Source organism: Pelodiscus sinensis, chromosome 22, assembly GCF_052426305.1.
Source record: "Pelodiscus sinensis isolate ZL-2025 chromosome 22, ASM5242630v1, whole genome shotgun sequence".
Lineage (NCBI taxonomy): Eukaryota > Metazoa > Chordata > Testudines > Trionychidae > Pelodiscus > Pelodiscus sinensis.
In genome coordinates this window covers 2,873,110-2,887,817 of record NC_143073.1, presented here as the reverse complement: position 1 = coordinate 2,887,817, position 14,708 = coordinate 2,873,110, and the positions used below count along the sequence as shown (strand labels likewise).

At 71.7% G+C, this 14,708-nt stretch overlaps 2 protein-coding genes across 2 annotated transcripts; both read left to right on the top strand.

The window, feature by feature from the left end:
* The first annotated feature begins 53 nt into the window (after positions 1-53).
* PBXIP1 (PBX homeobox interacting protein 1) lies at positions 54-9,399 on the top strand. Its single transcript, XM_075907533.2, has 11 exons — positions 54-205; positions 2,457-2,549; positions 2,967-3,075; positions 3,540-3,616; positions 4,307-4,475; positions 5,879-6,085; positions 6,165-6,188; positions 6,361-6,431; positions 6,672-6,797; positions 7,165-8,252; positions 8,649-9,399. Exons 2-11 carry the CDS (start codon positions 2,490-2,492, stop codon positions 8,767-8,769), a joined length of 2,052 nt encoding a protein of 683 aa, XP_075763648.2. The 5' UTR covers positions 54-205; positions 2,457-2,489; the 3' UTR covers positions 8,770-9,399.
* A 1,678-nt stretch (positions 9,400-11,077) lies between these two features.
* On the top strand, positions 11,078-14,264 carry PMVK (phosphomevalonate kinase). The gene is made up of 5 exons (XM_075907552.2): positions 11,078-11,418; positions 12,222-12,285; positions 12,365-12,517; positions 12,587-12,716; positions 13,132-14,264. The coding sequence occupies exons 1-5, from the start codon at positions 11,333-11,335 to the stop codon at positions 13,266-13,268; spliced, it is 570 nt and encodes a 189-aa protein (XP_075763667.2). The 5' UTR covers positions 11,078-11,332; the 3' UTR covers positions 13,269-14,264.
* Positions 14,265-14,708: the final 444 nt, after the last annotated feature.

Here is a 14,708-nt window from a genome sequence, read left to right as displayed (position 1 = left end):
TTCAGAGGGGCGGGCCCAGGGGGGTCCCAGCTGCGAGCGGAGGTCGCCTGCGATTGGCCCGTCCCGCCGCCGGGGCTGTGTGATTCGCTGTGCGGGTCACGTGCGCGCCCGCCCGGAATGTGGCCAGCAGCTGGCGGAGTTTGATACAAAGTTGCTGGACGCGCCCGAGCCGGAGCCCCGCGGAGCCAGGTGCCCCCCGGAGCAGGTCAGTGACCCCTCGGGGGGCGGGGGGCTCTGGCTCGGCGCTGGGAGGTGGCCGGGCTCCCTGTTCGCAGGGCAGCCCCCTCTGCCCGGGCCAGGCGAGCCCCCGTCCCGGGAGGGGCCGGCACGTGAAGCGCTTCCTGGGGACCCAGGCGACTGGGGGGCTGCGTGGGCCGGAGACGCCGGGCAGGGGCCCAGTGAGGAGAACATGGGACCTGACCCTGCAGGGGCCCTGGCCTGGGCTAGGCCCAGAGGAGTGTGCGAGGGGCTTTAGCCGGGGGTCTCTGCTCTCGGGGGCCCCTGGGAGCGCCCGGCTGCAGGGGCCGAGTCAGGTGCCCCAGGGTGCCCTTGGCTGGAGCCAGGCTTTGGCAGGGCAGCAGGGCTTTTGTCGCCTCGGGGCCAGGCTCTTACGCTGCTCCCTGCGCTGCCCGTGCTCAGCCGTGGGGCCAAGGCCTGGGGCTGTGCCCGCTGCCCTGCATGGCCTGGCCCGGGCCACCAGCTCCCCTCGGTGGGAAGCAGCCTCACCCGCACAGCTCAGATAAGCTGGTTTCTGTCACTTCCTTCCTGTGAGGCGCCGGCGAGTGAGCAGGCTGCTGGGCAGGGCCTGGTGGGGGGTGGGGGATGGAATGGCACCCCCAGCAGTGCCCGGGGCCCCGCGAGCTGAGCTGGAGCCGCGCTGGCCAGAGCAGGCTGCTGGGCAGGGCCTGGTGGGGGGTGGGGGGGTGGAATGGCACCCCCAGCAGTGCCCGGGGCCCCGCGAGCTGAGCTGGAGCCGCGCTGGCCAGAGCTGGCTGCTGGGCAGGGACACGCCACCGCCTCTGCCTCCACCTGCTAAACTGCATTAAAAGCAGCTAAAAATAGCTCCCCTGTCACTTGGCCATGCTGCAGCTGGCGTCATTGGCAGGGGGCTTGGCAGGGTCTGGGCCGCGGGGAATGCACAGAGCAGGCTGCCTGGGCAGCAGGCGGGGGAGACGGGGCCCTGGACACGATGAGTCTGTGCAGCCTCTTCCGAGTCATCCCCGGGACTGAGCCGGGGCCCCCTCCAGAGGCAGCCCCATTGTAGGGCCCGGCTGCATCTCACCTGGCTGCCCCGTTTCCCGCCTTCCCCCCCTCAGCCCACTTCCTGCTTCTGGGAGCCAGGGCGGGAGGTGGCAGGGGCTGCAGCCGGGCATCTCCTGCGCACCCTGGGCCGGTGCCGAAGTGGGAGAGAGGCAGCCCAGGGACGGGGGATCCTCATCCCCTATGTGCTAATGGGGAAACTGAGGCACGTGGTGACCGGGCTGCCCTGGGGTCATGCAGTGAGTGTGCGGCAGCCGAGCAGGGAATAGAACCCAGGAGTCCTGACACCCCCCCCCCTTCCCCCCATGCCCTCCCGGCCCGGCTCTTCCTTGTGTGTGAACAGAACCGCGCGATGGCCGCTGGCTGCCATGGCAACCTTGTGCGGCCTTGGGGCTGGTTTGGGGACCTCCCGGGGGGGGGGGGGGCAGCTGGGGTGAGGGCTGGGCCGAGTGGGTAGGGAGCTCCTGGGGGGCTCGGCCGCTGGCCAGGGCGAAGGGGAGCGACCCCTGTCTCTGCAAGTAGTTGAAGCGCCCATCCCAGGCTGGGTGAGGAGCCTGGCCCCTGGACACCCCCCTTCTCTGGGCTGGCAGCGGCCATTCGGGCCCTGCGCCAGCTGGGACAGCCCCTCCCTCCCCCCGGCTCTGCTGGACTTCTCTGAATGGCTCCACCCCCCCCCCATCTCCAGCCCTCAGACCCTGCCTGGGGACTGGGGCTCCCCACCCCACGCCAGGCAGGGGGACCCGCGATCGGTGCGGCCGAGGGTGCCAAGCCCCCATGGGGGTGCTCTCCCACGGCCCCTCAAGGGAGGAGACTCGGGGCCGAGAGCAGGTGGGCCTGGCTGCCCTCTGGCTCCACTCCCAGCTGGGGAATCCTGCCCAGTGGTTAGAGCGGGGGCGGGGCGTGCCCCTGGCTCCCGTCTGGCCTGGAGCCGTGCCAAGCGCGGCGGGAACACCGCGTTCCCGTGCCCATTGTGAGGCCGAGCCGGGCCAGCGGGTCTTTGTTTCCATTTGCAAATTTCCCTTTGCAAGTCAAATCGGCCCCAGCGGCGGGGGCTGAGCCAGCGGCCTGGGCCCCCGGGGCCGTGCGCAGTCCCTGTCCAGGGCGTCCGCGCTCCTAGTGCTCCGGGCAGCGTCTCCCCTGACACATCTCCTGGCCCCTGCCGGCGGCCCCCGCGCTGACCCCTCTGTGCCCTGCAGGTGGGGTCCAGGCTTCCCGGGACAGGAGCGGGAATGGCTGAGAACTCGGACTCGCGGGACTCGGACAACAGCTGGGTGATTGCGGGCACAGAGGTGCGGGAACAACCCCCCCCACCCCCCGCCAAGCTGCTCTCTTCGGTTCTTGCTCCTCCCTCCGACCCGGGCATGTTGATCTTGGGGCTGGGGATCCGCCCTCCCCGCCGTGGCTGTCTGCGCTGCTGCTCCCTTTGCCGGCGCTCCCCATGGCGCTGCCCCTCTGGGGGGGGGGGGAGACGCTGCTCCTGCCTCCTGCTCAGGACCAGTGGGTCGCATCTCCCTTCCCCCTCCAGCTTGGCTGGTGGCCTGTGGCTCAGGGTTGAAGTGCACGCCCCACACTGCCGGCCGGGGGCAGCTGTCTGGGAGGGGAGGGGGTCTGAAATGCAGGAGCTTTGGTTTCGGCTTCTGCTGCCCTAATGCCTGGCGGGGGGGGGGGGGGGTGTGAGCGATGTAACCTGCCCTCTGTGTCTCCAGGGTCTGCCCGTGGAAACCGTGGGCCCAGAGCTGGGGGCGGCCACCCTGGCACCAGCAGACGAGGCGGCAGGACACAGCCCCCCCCAGGGGGATGGCACCAAGAATGCGGGCACGTGAATGCCACAGAGCTGCGATGAGTCCCACTAGCGCAGACCCCGACCTACCTGTCCCCAGCCCCCCCTGCCCTGCTCCTCTCTCCCTGCCCCTGGCTTCCCGCCCTGCCCGGCCCCCTCTGCCCAGCCCCTCGCTATCTGCCCCCAGCCTCCCCCCTGCCCTGCCCATCTCTATCTGCCCCAAGCCCCCGCCAGCCCCTCACTGTCTGCCCCCATCTCCCTGCCCTACCCCCACCCTGCCATGCTCAGTGCCGGACACATTATGCATCCCTGTCCCCATGGGTTGCTCTGGCCTCCTGTCTGGGTTCCCAGCTCTCTCTTCCCCGTTGGGCCGAGAGGGGGATCCCTGCGTCCCGTCTGGTAGGGGACGTGGGGGGGGCTTTCTCAGGAGTCCATCGGGGGCCCTGGCTTCTGTCCCCACGCCGGCCCTGTGGCTGCTAACGAGGCCTTCTCTCCCCAGCCGCCACCTGCCCAGGCAGGAAAAGTCAAGACTCTGAGCCGAGCGCGTCCCACGGCCCCGAGGAAGCCGAGTTCAAGGTACACTTGCGGGGCGGGGGGACGGTTCCCAGGCCAGAGGCCTGTCGCCGGGGGCTCGCTGGGCCGAGCTGTTAGAAAACCCCTGGAAACGCGACTCCGGCCAGCGCTGGGCAGCTGTCCCGACGGCCTGGGCCCTTACACTTCCACCTTATTTCCTGTCGGGCTGCATCTCGCTTAGCGCCCTGGCCCTGGGCGGGTCGGACCTTCCCCTGCCGGCCCGGGGCGCCCCCAGGCAATCATGGCTCTCAGCCTCCCCGAATCTCCCTGACCCGGCGTTCAGCCACGGGGCGGAGCAATACGAGCCCGCCACTAGACTGACCGGCCAAACCATTGGCCTCCCTGCGCAGGCTGGGCCCGTAAGGACCCAGCAGGCGGCTGGAGAGCGTGCCAAGGACGTGGGCCGCTGGTGCCAGGGTTGCACCTGGCGCATGGACCTCTCTGCCCACGGGGATCCGGGCTGGCTCCCCCGAGGCGGGTGGCAGTCGAGCGCTGTCGGAAGCAAGGCCACTCTGGGTAATGAGTGCATCCCTGCGGGGTGTTCTGGGCTCCCAAGCTGCTCGATCGTGGGGGGAACAGCCCCACCCTCCCCATGAGACCCTGGGTCTCCGCAGAACCCTGCCTGTTCCCCCCACAGGAGGACACGGGGGGGGGGGTGGAGCAGGGGTCCTGACAGCATCGTTCTGCCCCCAGGACTCGGAGGAGTATCCCCAGGGGACCCCGAGCCCAGAGGCCCCCCCCGGGTGTGGCGCACAGGGCAGCAAGGAGGCAGAGATCCTGGCGCAGGAAGAGCTGGGCTCCGAGGACCCCGGGCTGGGCTCGGGCATCCACACGCCAGTCTCAGCGCCCCCTGGCAGAGCAGGTGGGTCCCTCCTCACTGGGGGCATGGAGCAGTGCTGGGGGGCGGCTGTGCTGCAGGGGGTGCTGTGGCAGAAGCCAAGGGTGCTGTTTCGGGGGGGGGAGGTGAGCAGCCTGGCTGTCAGGGAGCCAGGGGAAATTCCTCTCCCTCCTGGCAGGTGAAGGGAGGAGCAGAGAAGTGAGTCTGTGAACTTCCCCTGGCTCCCTGACAGGCGGGTGGCGGGAGAAAAGCAAGCTCAAGCCGGGTCCCGGTGTGCACGGCTGCTGCCCCCCGCCCTCCCGAAACGGCGCCCTTGCCAGATGCCCCCCAGAGCCGGGGCACAGCCCTGCCCCTCTGCAGAGAGCAGCGGGGCTGCCCAGCTCACCGGGTGCTTGTTGCGGGGTGCAGGAGTGAACCATAGCCCCGTGGTGGGGCCTGCCCAGATGGGTGGGGGCTCAGGGACAGACTAGCTCTGTAGTGCTGGTCTGAGTGCCAAGGGCGGGTTCTGCCTCAGTGGGGGTGGAGCTGGCTGGCAGGGGCGGGGCCTAGCTCAGTGAGGGTGGAGCTGGCTGGCAGGGGCGGGGCCTAGCTCAGTGAGGGTGGAGCTGGCTGGCAGGGGCGGGGCCTAGCTCAGTGAGGGTGGAGCTGGCTGGCAGGGGTGGGGCCTAGCTCAGTGAGGGTGGAGCTGGCTGGCAGGGGTGGGGCCTAGCTCAGTGGGGGTGGAGCTGGCTGGCAGGGGCGGGGCCTAGCTCAGTGAGGGTGGAGCTGGCTGGCAGGGGCGGGGCCTAGCTCAGTGAGGGTGGAGCTGGCTGGCAGGGGCGGGGCCTAGCTCAGTGAGGGTGGAGCTGGCTGGCAGGGGCGGGGCCTAGCTCAGTGAGGGTGGAGCTGGCTGGCAGGGGCGGGGCCTAGCTCAGTGGGGGTGGGGCTGGCTGGCAGGGGCGGGGCCTAGCTCAGTGACGGTGGAGCTGGCTGGCAGGGGCGGGGCCTAACTCAGTGGGGGTGGGGCTGGCTGGCAGGGGCGGGGCCTAGCTCAGTGAGGGTGGAGCTGGCTGGCAGGGGCGGGGCCTAGCTCAGTGAGGGTGGAGCTGGCTGGCAGGGGCGGGGCCTAGCTCAGTGGGGGTGGGGCTGGCTGGCAGGGGCGGGGCCTAGCTCAGTGAGGGTGGAGCTGGCTGGCAGGGGCGGGGCCTAGCTCAGTGAGGGTGGAGCTGGCTGGCAGGGGCGGGGCCTAGCTCAGTGGGGGTGGGGCTGGCTGGCAGGGGCGGGGCCTAGCTCAGTGAGGGTGGAGCTGGCTGGCAGGGGCGGGGCCTAGCTCAGTGGGGGTGGAGCTGGCTGGCAGGGGCAGGGCCTAGCTCAGTGGGGGTGGAGCTGGCTGGCAGGGGCGGGGCCTGGCTCCCTGAGACATCTCAGGCCCACCCCTCACTCTGCAGGGGAGCTACCGGAGGAGGTGAGCAGCAGCGAGGACGACGTTGAGGGGCTGCGCCGGCGGCAGCTGCGGGACCCGCGCCCTGGCCCGGGGGGCCCTGCCGAGCGCCGTGGGGCGGAAGCAGCCGGGGCCGGGGAGAGCGGGCTCAGCATGAACCCATGCCTGCTGGGCGTGCTGGCACTGCTGGGTGTCGGGCTGCTGGCCTTCTCCGGTGAGTGAGGCCCCACGGCTGCGGGGGGGCAGCTGGGGCTGACACTGCTGTTTGCTTGACCCCTTCTCTCTCCCCCCAGGTGCCATGTACGACCCCGGGGATGGTAAGTTGGGGGCGGCCTCCCCTCCCTCCATAACAGCCACACTGCCCCTCCCCCCGTGTCGGTCCCTGGCCTCCCTGCGTGGGGGGGCAGGGTATTTTACACCCTCCGGCCCCCGTGTGGAGCTGAGGGGCAGACCAGCCGGCCACTCAGATCTCTCCTTCCACCCTGCCAGGCCCCATGGAGAGCGTGGAGCCCGGGGACGGCCCAGAGGGGGAGGAGCAGCCGCTGGCTGCTGGCGTGAAGGTACGTGGGGGGGGGGGGGGGCCAGCGCGGTGCCCCACTCCTGAGCAAAGGGGTGTCCTCAGCAGGGACCCTGCAAATGCAGCTGGCTGGAGGGATACCCTGGAGATCCCCACGCGCCCCTCCCTGCAGGGGAAACGTGTGCCGGGGGGCTGGGCTGGGAGGAGCCAGGCGGGAGCCCGGCGTCCTGGCTCTCACATGCCCCGTCCGGTCCCAGAGCCGAGTTTTTACCTTCGCTCGCAGGACTGGCTGCAGCAGCCCCTGCTGGACCCGCCCGGGGACCCCCCGAGCCTGCCCTCCGTGAGCCTGGCCTTGGACAAGCTGGCCAAGGAGAGCCAGGACATCCGGCGCATGCAGGCCGAGCTGCAGGTGGGTGCTTGGGGGGGCTGGGGGCAGGGCACGGGCGGTGTCACGTCCCGGCTGCGCTCGGCCACGGGCTGAGCCAGTTCCCCCGCACTGAGCTGCCGCGGGGCCACGGGAGCAGCGGATCGCCCCTCGCTGGGCTCCCCGCTCTGTGTGCCGGGAGCTCCCCGGGCAGTCGCAGCCTGCGCTGGGGGGACGTGCGGCTGTGTCTGGGGCGGAGCCTCCCGGACGGGAAGTGCAGAAACGGGGAGGGTGCATGGTGGGGGAGAAGGGGCCCAGCAGAAACTTGGCCCATCCCAGCGGGGCTCGGCCGGGGTGGCTGCGTTTGCCTCGCCTGGCCCCGTCCTCGTCTCCTGACCCCCCGTCTCTGCAGGCGCAGAAGGAGGAGCTCCAGGCCCTGCTGCAGAAGAGCGAGGCCGAGACAGCGGCAGCCAGGGAGATGGAGCAGCTCCGGCAGGCGCTGCAGCAGGAGGCTGTGGCTCACCGCTCTGCCCAGGCTGAGCTGCAGGAGCTGCGGGAGCAGCTGCAGGGCCTGGCGCCGGAGGGCGGGACCGAGACGCCGAGGGCGGGGCTGGCGCCGGAGCAGCCCCCCGAGGAGGTGCAGCTGCTGCGCCGGGAGCTGGGCGAGCAGCGGGAGCTGCTGGGCTCTGTGCGGCGGGAGCTGGAGGGGGCCCTGCAGCGCGCCCAGGGCTCCGGCGGGACGGAGCCGCTGCGGGAGGAGCTGGCCGGCCTAGCGCAGCGGCTGGCACAGGAGCTGCAGCGAGCAGAGAGCTGGGAGAGGAGCCACGGCCAAGGGCGTGGGGAGGAAGGCCAAGGGGCCACGGAGCCGCCCCGCCCCCACCGGCAGGAGCCCCTCGGAGCTGACAGGCAGGCGGGCGGGTGGCACAAGAAGCAGGAGGCCGGAGAGGAGCGGAGGCGCCGGCACGGGCACCCGGGGGGCAGGGAGAAGAGGGAACAGGCTGGCACCAAGCACCCGAAGCGACAGGAGCGATCCGAGACCCATAAGCCCCCGGGGCCGCGGGCCCCCAAGCCGGCCAAGGCGCAGAACGGGCAGCGCCGGGTGCCCCACGGGCCCCACGAGCACAACGCCTTCTGGGAGCCGCCCCGGCTGCAGCGGTACCGGGCACCGCAGGGCTGCACGGGCGTGGCCGACTGCGCCCGCCAGGAGGGACTGGCGCTGTTCGGGGCCGCGCTGGCGCCGGTGCAGAAGGGGCCGTTCCTGCAGCTGCTGCAGGGCTACATGGCCGGGCTAGGCTGGGAGCAGCACTACGCGGGGCTGGCGGCCCAGCTGGACGGTGCCTTCGCCCCCGACGGCGCCTTCGCCCACGACCGCCTGCGCTTCCGCCACTTCGTGGAGGACGTGGAGGAGCTGCTGGAGGAGCTGGCGGAGCGGGAGCAGGCCCACGAGGACGCGGCCGACGACTTCGAGGAGCACGTGCTGCGGCACTACGGCGGGGAGGGGTGAGCCGCCTCCCCCCACCCTGGGATGCCCTGCCCCCACCCAGGGACCCTCAGTGGGGTGGGTGAACCTGCCCCCCCGTCCCTGGGGCACCCTTCCCCGTGCCTTGGGGCCCTGTGACTGGACGGGTGAGCCGCCCCTCCCCCAGCCTGGGGCACCGTCCCCCCACCCGGGGGCTCTAGGGCGCTGTTCCTTTCCTCCCCGGGGCCCTGTGGCCGGAGAGGTGAGCCTGCCCCTCCCCCCCAGGCGTGGGGCCCCGCAAGGACTGTGTCCGTGGGCTGGGGCGCTCGGTGGGCACGGGAGACCCTGCGTCAGCCCAAGCCGCAGGGCGGGGAGGGAGCTGGGCCGCTCAGCCTGGGGTGTTGCCCACTAACCCGCCATGGGGTTTGCACTTGCAGCTACGCCCAGAAGCAGAGGGAGCGGCGCAGCGCCAAGCAGCAGAGCCGGGCGCTGGCTGGGCATGGCCCCCCACGGAACGGCCGCCGCGGAAAGGAGGACAGCCCGCCCGCCGGAGGCTAGAGTCCACAAGAGACTGCCAGCCCAGGCCTGGCCCCGGCCCCGTAGCTTGTAGGGCCCTGATGTGTGTGCGGAGGTGCCCTGGCCCAGGCCGCGAGGGGCCAGCGTGGGCTCCTGCCTGGCAGCAGCAGCCCCTGCCCAGCCTCCAGCTCTACTTATGGGGCTGCCCGGGGGGGATGCCCGCGCTGCCCTGCCCTCCGGCAGAGGCCCTTTCCCGTGGCTGAGCCCCGGCACTGAATGGGGGCCCATTGGGGGTTTCCTCAGGACGGCAGGGGCCTGACTGCTTTGCCCCCAGCCTGCAGTGTCCCTTGGTGCTGCGCCATAGGGCTCCCCAGAGCATCCTCCCCGCTGCCACCTGCTCTGCCCTCCAGGTGCCAAGGGGCCCCCGGTTCCCCTGGCCGAAGGCTGGGTTGGGGGGCGCCCGCTCCTGGGGCACCTGCCTGCTGGTGGTGAGTCTCCCAGCTGCGGTGTGAGCGGGTGCCCACTGGAGCCCTGGCACGGAGCCGGGGGCGTCTCCCCTCCCCCCGCACCCCCTGGAGGGCCGTGCGGGGCTCTGCTCCCCGGCTCCCCGGCACTCACTGCCCGCGTGTGACGTTGCACTTTGCTAGAAACAAATAAACTGGCCTGCGGGAGGCTGCTGGGCCGGGCTGCTGTTGGCGTCGGGGGAGGGGGGGGGGGTGCGTCACGGGGAGGGGCAGGGCCGTGCCCCAGCCTGCCTGGCTCCCGGGGCAGCGCTGCTGTGATGCCCATTTCCTTGTGGGGGTGGGGACAGAGCCCGGCCACAACCTCCTGGGCTGCTCCCAGCCCCTCCTGCCCGTGGAGGCCCATTGCAGTCCCCCCTGCCCCCGCCCTCCTCCCCCAGCGCAGCCCCGCCAGACCCCCCCTCCCGGATTCCAGCTTCCAGGGTGGTGCATTGGGGCCCCCACGTTTCTCTTGGGCCCAGGCCTGAGCTGCTCCTGCCTGCAAGCGGGGCCCTTCGCCGCCACTCCTCTCTGCTGGGGGGCACATGGACACGGGCGCCTCCCAGCCCCCTGCCCCCTCTCTGCTTCTCCGTGGGGTGGGGGTCCCTAGGACACTCCCCAGCACCAGGCCGCTGCTGGCCCGTGGTCCCAGTGCCCACCCCTGCTCTCTCAGGCCTGCCCCGGGCTGCCGACGCCCTGCCAGCTCCTGCAGTGACTGCCCTTGGGGCTGGCCAGGCCGGGGGGCTAATCTGGGCTGCAGCTGGATGTGCCAGGCACAGGCCTGCAGAGCTCGTCCCCCCCCCTCCTCCCCCCGGCCGCTCTCCTGCGTTCGAACCGCTCCCGGGCGCCTGGCTGCGGGTTAGTGAACACGGGGCTGGCAGGATGCCGGGTGGGGAGCAGGGGCCTGTCTGGCGGACGCAGCGGAGCCGTTTTCTGCCCGTCCTGAGCCCCCACACCTGGGCTGCCAGCGCCCTGCCTGCCGGGTGGTTTCCTGTCGTCTTCGAGCCTCGGCTCTGGCTGCTGGAAACGCTGAGCCAGGCCCTGCCGCTTAGCAGAGGGAGCAAAGAAAATGCAGAGTTCAGCTCCGCCCCGTGCCCTGGAGCAAGTGCTGAGACTCAGCAAGTGTGGATCTGCCTGGGCTGTCTTAGGGAGACCAGGCTCCCTCGGGAGAGGTAACAGCTGGCTGAGCCTGGAACCCTTGTGAGAGGCGCAGGGTGCTGGAGGGTTCAGCTGGGTGCTGGCCCTTGGCAATCAGTGTTGGCCTCATGCCCCAAGGATGCTGGGGGTGCTGTGCTGTAGGGGGTGGGGCCCCAGCAGAGGGCGCTGTGCTGCAGGGGGTGGGGCCCAGCAGGGGGTGCTGCGCTGCAGGGGGCGGGGCCCAGCAGGGGGTGCTGTGCTGCAGTGGTTGGGACTCAGCAGGGGGAGCTGTGCTGCAGGGGGCGGGGCCCAGCAGGGGGTGCTGTGCTGCAGGGGGTGGGGCCCAGCAGGGGGTGCTGTGCTGCAGGGGGCAAGGCCCAGCAGGGGGCGCTGTGCTGTGGGAAATGGGGGGCGGGCCAGCAGGGGGCGCTGTGCTTCAGTGGGTGGGACTCAGCAAGGAGCCCTGTGCTGCAGAGGGGGGGCCAGCAGGGGGGGGGCGGGAAATGGGGGGGCCAGCAGGGGGCGCTGTGCTTCAGTGGGTGGGACTCAGCAAGGAGCGCTGTGCTGCAGAGGGGGGCCAGCAGGGGGCGCTGTGCTGCAGAGGGGGGGCCAGCAGGGGGCGCTGTGCTGCAGGAGGAGGAGACTCAGTAGGGGGCGCTGTGAGGGGGGGTGGGGACTCAGGTGGTGCTATGGAGTCTCCTCCCCCAGCAAGCTTGACTCCTCCCTTTCCGGGAGGCACCACTCTCCGTCTTCCCCCCTTGAGTGCAGTGGTATCGCTCCCCCGTGCGCCGCGGCGCCTGGCATGGGCCGGCCCATGTCAAGCAAAGGAGGGATGGGCCGCACCACGTCGGGCCCGAGGGGGAGGGCCTTTGGGCCGGCAGGGGCGTGAGGTGTTCGGCCCCCCCGCGCGGGTGGTGCGAGCCGGGCGGGCCCACGTGCGCCGGGCGGGCGGGGGTGTCAGCGGCCCCATGGCCTGGCTGCCGCGCCTGGTGCTGCTGCTGAGCGGCAAGAGGAAGTCGGGCAAGGACTTCGTGGCGGAGGAAATTCAGAACCGGTACCGGGCCGGGCGGGGGAGGCCTCGGCAGTGACGCAGTTCAGGGGCAGGAGGGAGGGGCAGTTGGGTGACGTGGGGTGGGGGGACAACAGGGGTGGGGGAGGGGTGACATGGGGGGAGGGGGGCAGGGGCATGGGGGTCAGGACACTGCAGGGGAAGGGGTGACACGGGGTGGGGGGGCAGCAGGGTGGGGGAGGGGTGACATGGGGGTCAGGACACTGCAGGGGAAGGGGTGACACGGGGTGGGGGGGCAGCAGGGTGGGGGAGGGGTGACAGGGGTGGGGGGGGGCAGGGTGGGGGAGGGGTGACATGGGGGTCAGGACACTGCAGGGGAAGGGGTGACACGGGGGGGCAGCAGGGTGGGGGAGGGGTGACGTGGGGGTCAGGACACTGCAGGGGAAGGGGTGACACGGGGTGGGGGGGCAGCAGGGGTGGGGGAGGGGTGACATGGGGGTCAGGACACTGCAGGGGAAGGGGTGACACGGGGTGGGGGGGCAGCAGGGTGGGGGAGGGGTGACGTGGGGGTTGGGGCTGCAGGGGGTGGGGGCAGCACCTAAGGCAGGGAGCCCATGGGGGGATCCCCTTAGGGTACCTCCGTGGGGGGAGCAGTCTAAGGCCCGGGGGGGGAATTTGGCTGGCTGCAGCCTGGCCCTCCCCCCGGGGTTGGGCTCAGACTTGGCAGCAGCCCCGGTTGCCCACCCCAGGGTGCGGCTCGGGGCGGCTCCTTGGCTCTTCCCGGGGGCTGGGCAGGAGCGGGGGCCACAGCCCTTCCCCCGCCAACCGCTTGTGCCTCCCTCTGGCAGGTTGGGGCCGGACGTCTGCGCCATCCTGCAGCTCTCGGCGCCCCTCAAGGAGCAGTACGCCAAGGTACCGCCCCCTTCCCGCAGCCCGGCTGGCCCTGGGAGCGCTGGGCCCGCGCTCAGGGCCGCCTGGTCTCTCCCCGCAGGAGCACGGGCTGGATTTCCAGCGGCTGCTGGACGCTAGCGACTACAAGGAGACCTACCGGCAGGACATGATCCGCTGGGGGGAGGAGAAGCGCAACACGGACCCTGGCTTCTTCTGCAGGATCGTGGTGGAGGGCGTGACGCAGCCCGTCTGGGTAAGCAGGGGCCAGGCAGGAGCTGCTCGCCCGGCCCGGCAGCCCCGTGACGGCTCCTTGCCCCCGCAGGTGGTGAGTGACACCCGGCGCCTCTCGGACGTGGAGTGGTTCCAGGCCGTGTACGGGGCGGCGGTGCAGGTGGTGCGGGTGGTGGCGGCGGAGGAGACGCGGAAGAAGAGGAACTGGGTGTTCGTGGCAGGTGAGTGGCCCCAGCCGGGGGACGGCACCAGCTGAGAACTGCCAGGCACCGGCATGTGGCGAGCCGGGGGTCTGCGCCCTGTGGCCTGTCAGACGTGCGGGCCCCCTCCGCTCCCCGGGGAGCTCCTTCGACTGCTGGGCCTGGACGAGCCCGGGGCTGGCCATGCTGCCCCCAAGTTGCTCCCTGCAGCTGAGCCGAGGTGGGTGCTCGGGGGCTGGCTCGGGAAGCAGCGTTTGCCCGGCCGTGCTGTGTAGTGATTGCTAGGTAGCTCCCCTTCCCTGCCTGGGACCTCACTCCTGTGGCTGGAGCATGCACATGGCACCCCCTTGGGCCAGCGCCAGGTGGGGGGGGCCGGCTGTGGGTCACCCCGGTCGGCTTATACAGGGCTCCCGCTGCTGGGCTTGCTCCTCCGCAGGGGTGGACGACGCAGAGTCCGAGTGTGGCCTGGACCAGGGCGTGACCTTTGACTGGATCATCACCAACGACGGGGACGAGCTGTCCTTGGACAGCCAGCTGGAGGAGCTGCTGGGCTTCATCTGCAGCAAGCTGTGACGGCGCGGGCGCGGCCGGGGGGAGGGGGCCGGGCTGGGCGCTGCTGTGGGAGGCGCTGCATGCCTGGCTGCAATGGGGGGGGCGCGCGCTGAGTGGGGGCTGCACGCAGAATCCAATCCCCGGGGCAGACACCTGGTTCGAGAGGCTCTTTTCAGAGCCCGTTGCAGGGGTTTGCACGGTGCCTTGCTGTTGGCGCTGCCCAGCTCTCCCCCATGGGGCCAGCTAACCCACACTGGGACCAGAGACCCGCAGTGCCCCCGAGCAGGGCTGCTGGCCCTGCCCTCCGCCTCCGGGGCGATCCCTGCACCCCGGGGGTGGACGACAGGTCCCTGCTGTCGGGAATGACGCCTTCCCTGCTGGGGCTGCAGTGGCCTCATCCGCCCCCTGCTCAGGCCAGGAGGTTTCAGACACCGACCTGGTGGCCCCGGGTTCGGAACCCCTGGCTTGGGGACAGAGCAGGCCTGGCTCGCCGGGTCCCGTTCCCCTCGCTGGCAGCGTAGCCCGGGGCTGCTGTCGCCCGCGCTGTGAATGTTCAGCGGCGCTACCCCTGCTTAGCCCCTCGCCTCCCTGCAGAGCCGGGCCCCACGTGGGGCAGCGTTCTGTGCCTTGCTGCTGGCGCCCACGCCAGCCTGCTGCACCCTGCTCTGCTCTCCGGTCCCGGCGCAGCCCGTGCCCATCCCGCGCCTGCTGCGAGCTCGCTGTCGGCTGGGCGGGCTGAGCGGTGCCCCCAGCCCGGGGGCGGCGGGAGATGAGAGGGGAGGCAGACTGCCCTCCGGCCCTGCCAGGGAGGGGCCCCGTGGGCGAGAGCCGCCGTGGGAGGTTTGCCAGGCACTTGGCTGACTTGCTTTGCCCGGGTCGCGCGGCGTTGGGGCCAGGCTGGCGTCCGTGCGTCTGCCTCGCCCTAGTGCCGCCTGCTTGCCGGGCCCCTCCCCCGAGGGGGGCGACCGCAGCGCGGTGTCGTGGCACTTGCAATAAAGCCGACGGGTGAGAAACGCCTCCGCTGTGCGCCTGCTATTTACCGCGTGGGCCCCCTGGCGCTGGGCGGCGGGGGAGGGGCTCAGCTAGTCACGCCTTCCCCCTCCCCACAGGCAGCGTGGGGGTGGGGCAGCCTGTTCCCGGGCACTGCCCCAGGACGGCCGGTGGCTCGCGGGCTGTGGCCTGCGGCCCGAAGGCCTCTCGAGCGGCCGAGGACCAGGAGCAATGGGCTCAAATGGCAGCGAGGCCGGGCCGGGGGGCGTTCGGAAACACTTCTGGGCCCCCGGGGCATCCCTGGGACCTGCCACTGGAGGGTTGCAAGAGCAGCCGGAGAAACCCTGGTGGGGGGGCTAGAGGGGGCTTGGTCCGGCCAGGGGGCAGGGCTGGCCCATGGCGAGGCCCTTCCAGGCCTAGTGCGCTGCACTCACCGGCGGGGGGTGCCTGTGGCTGGGAGGGAACCGGGGC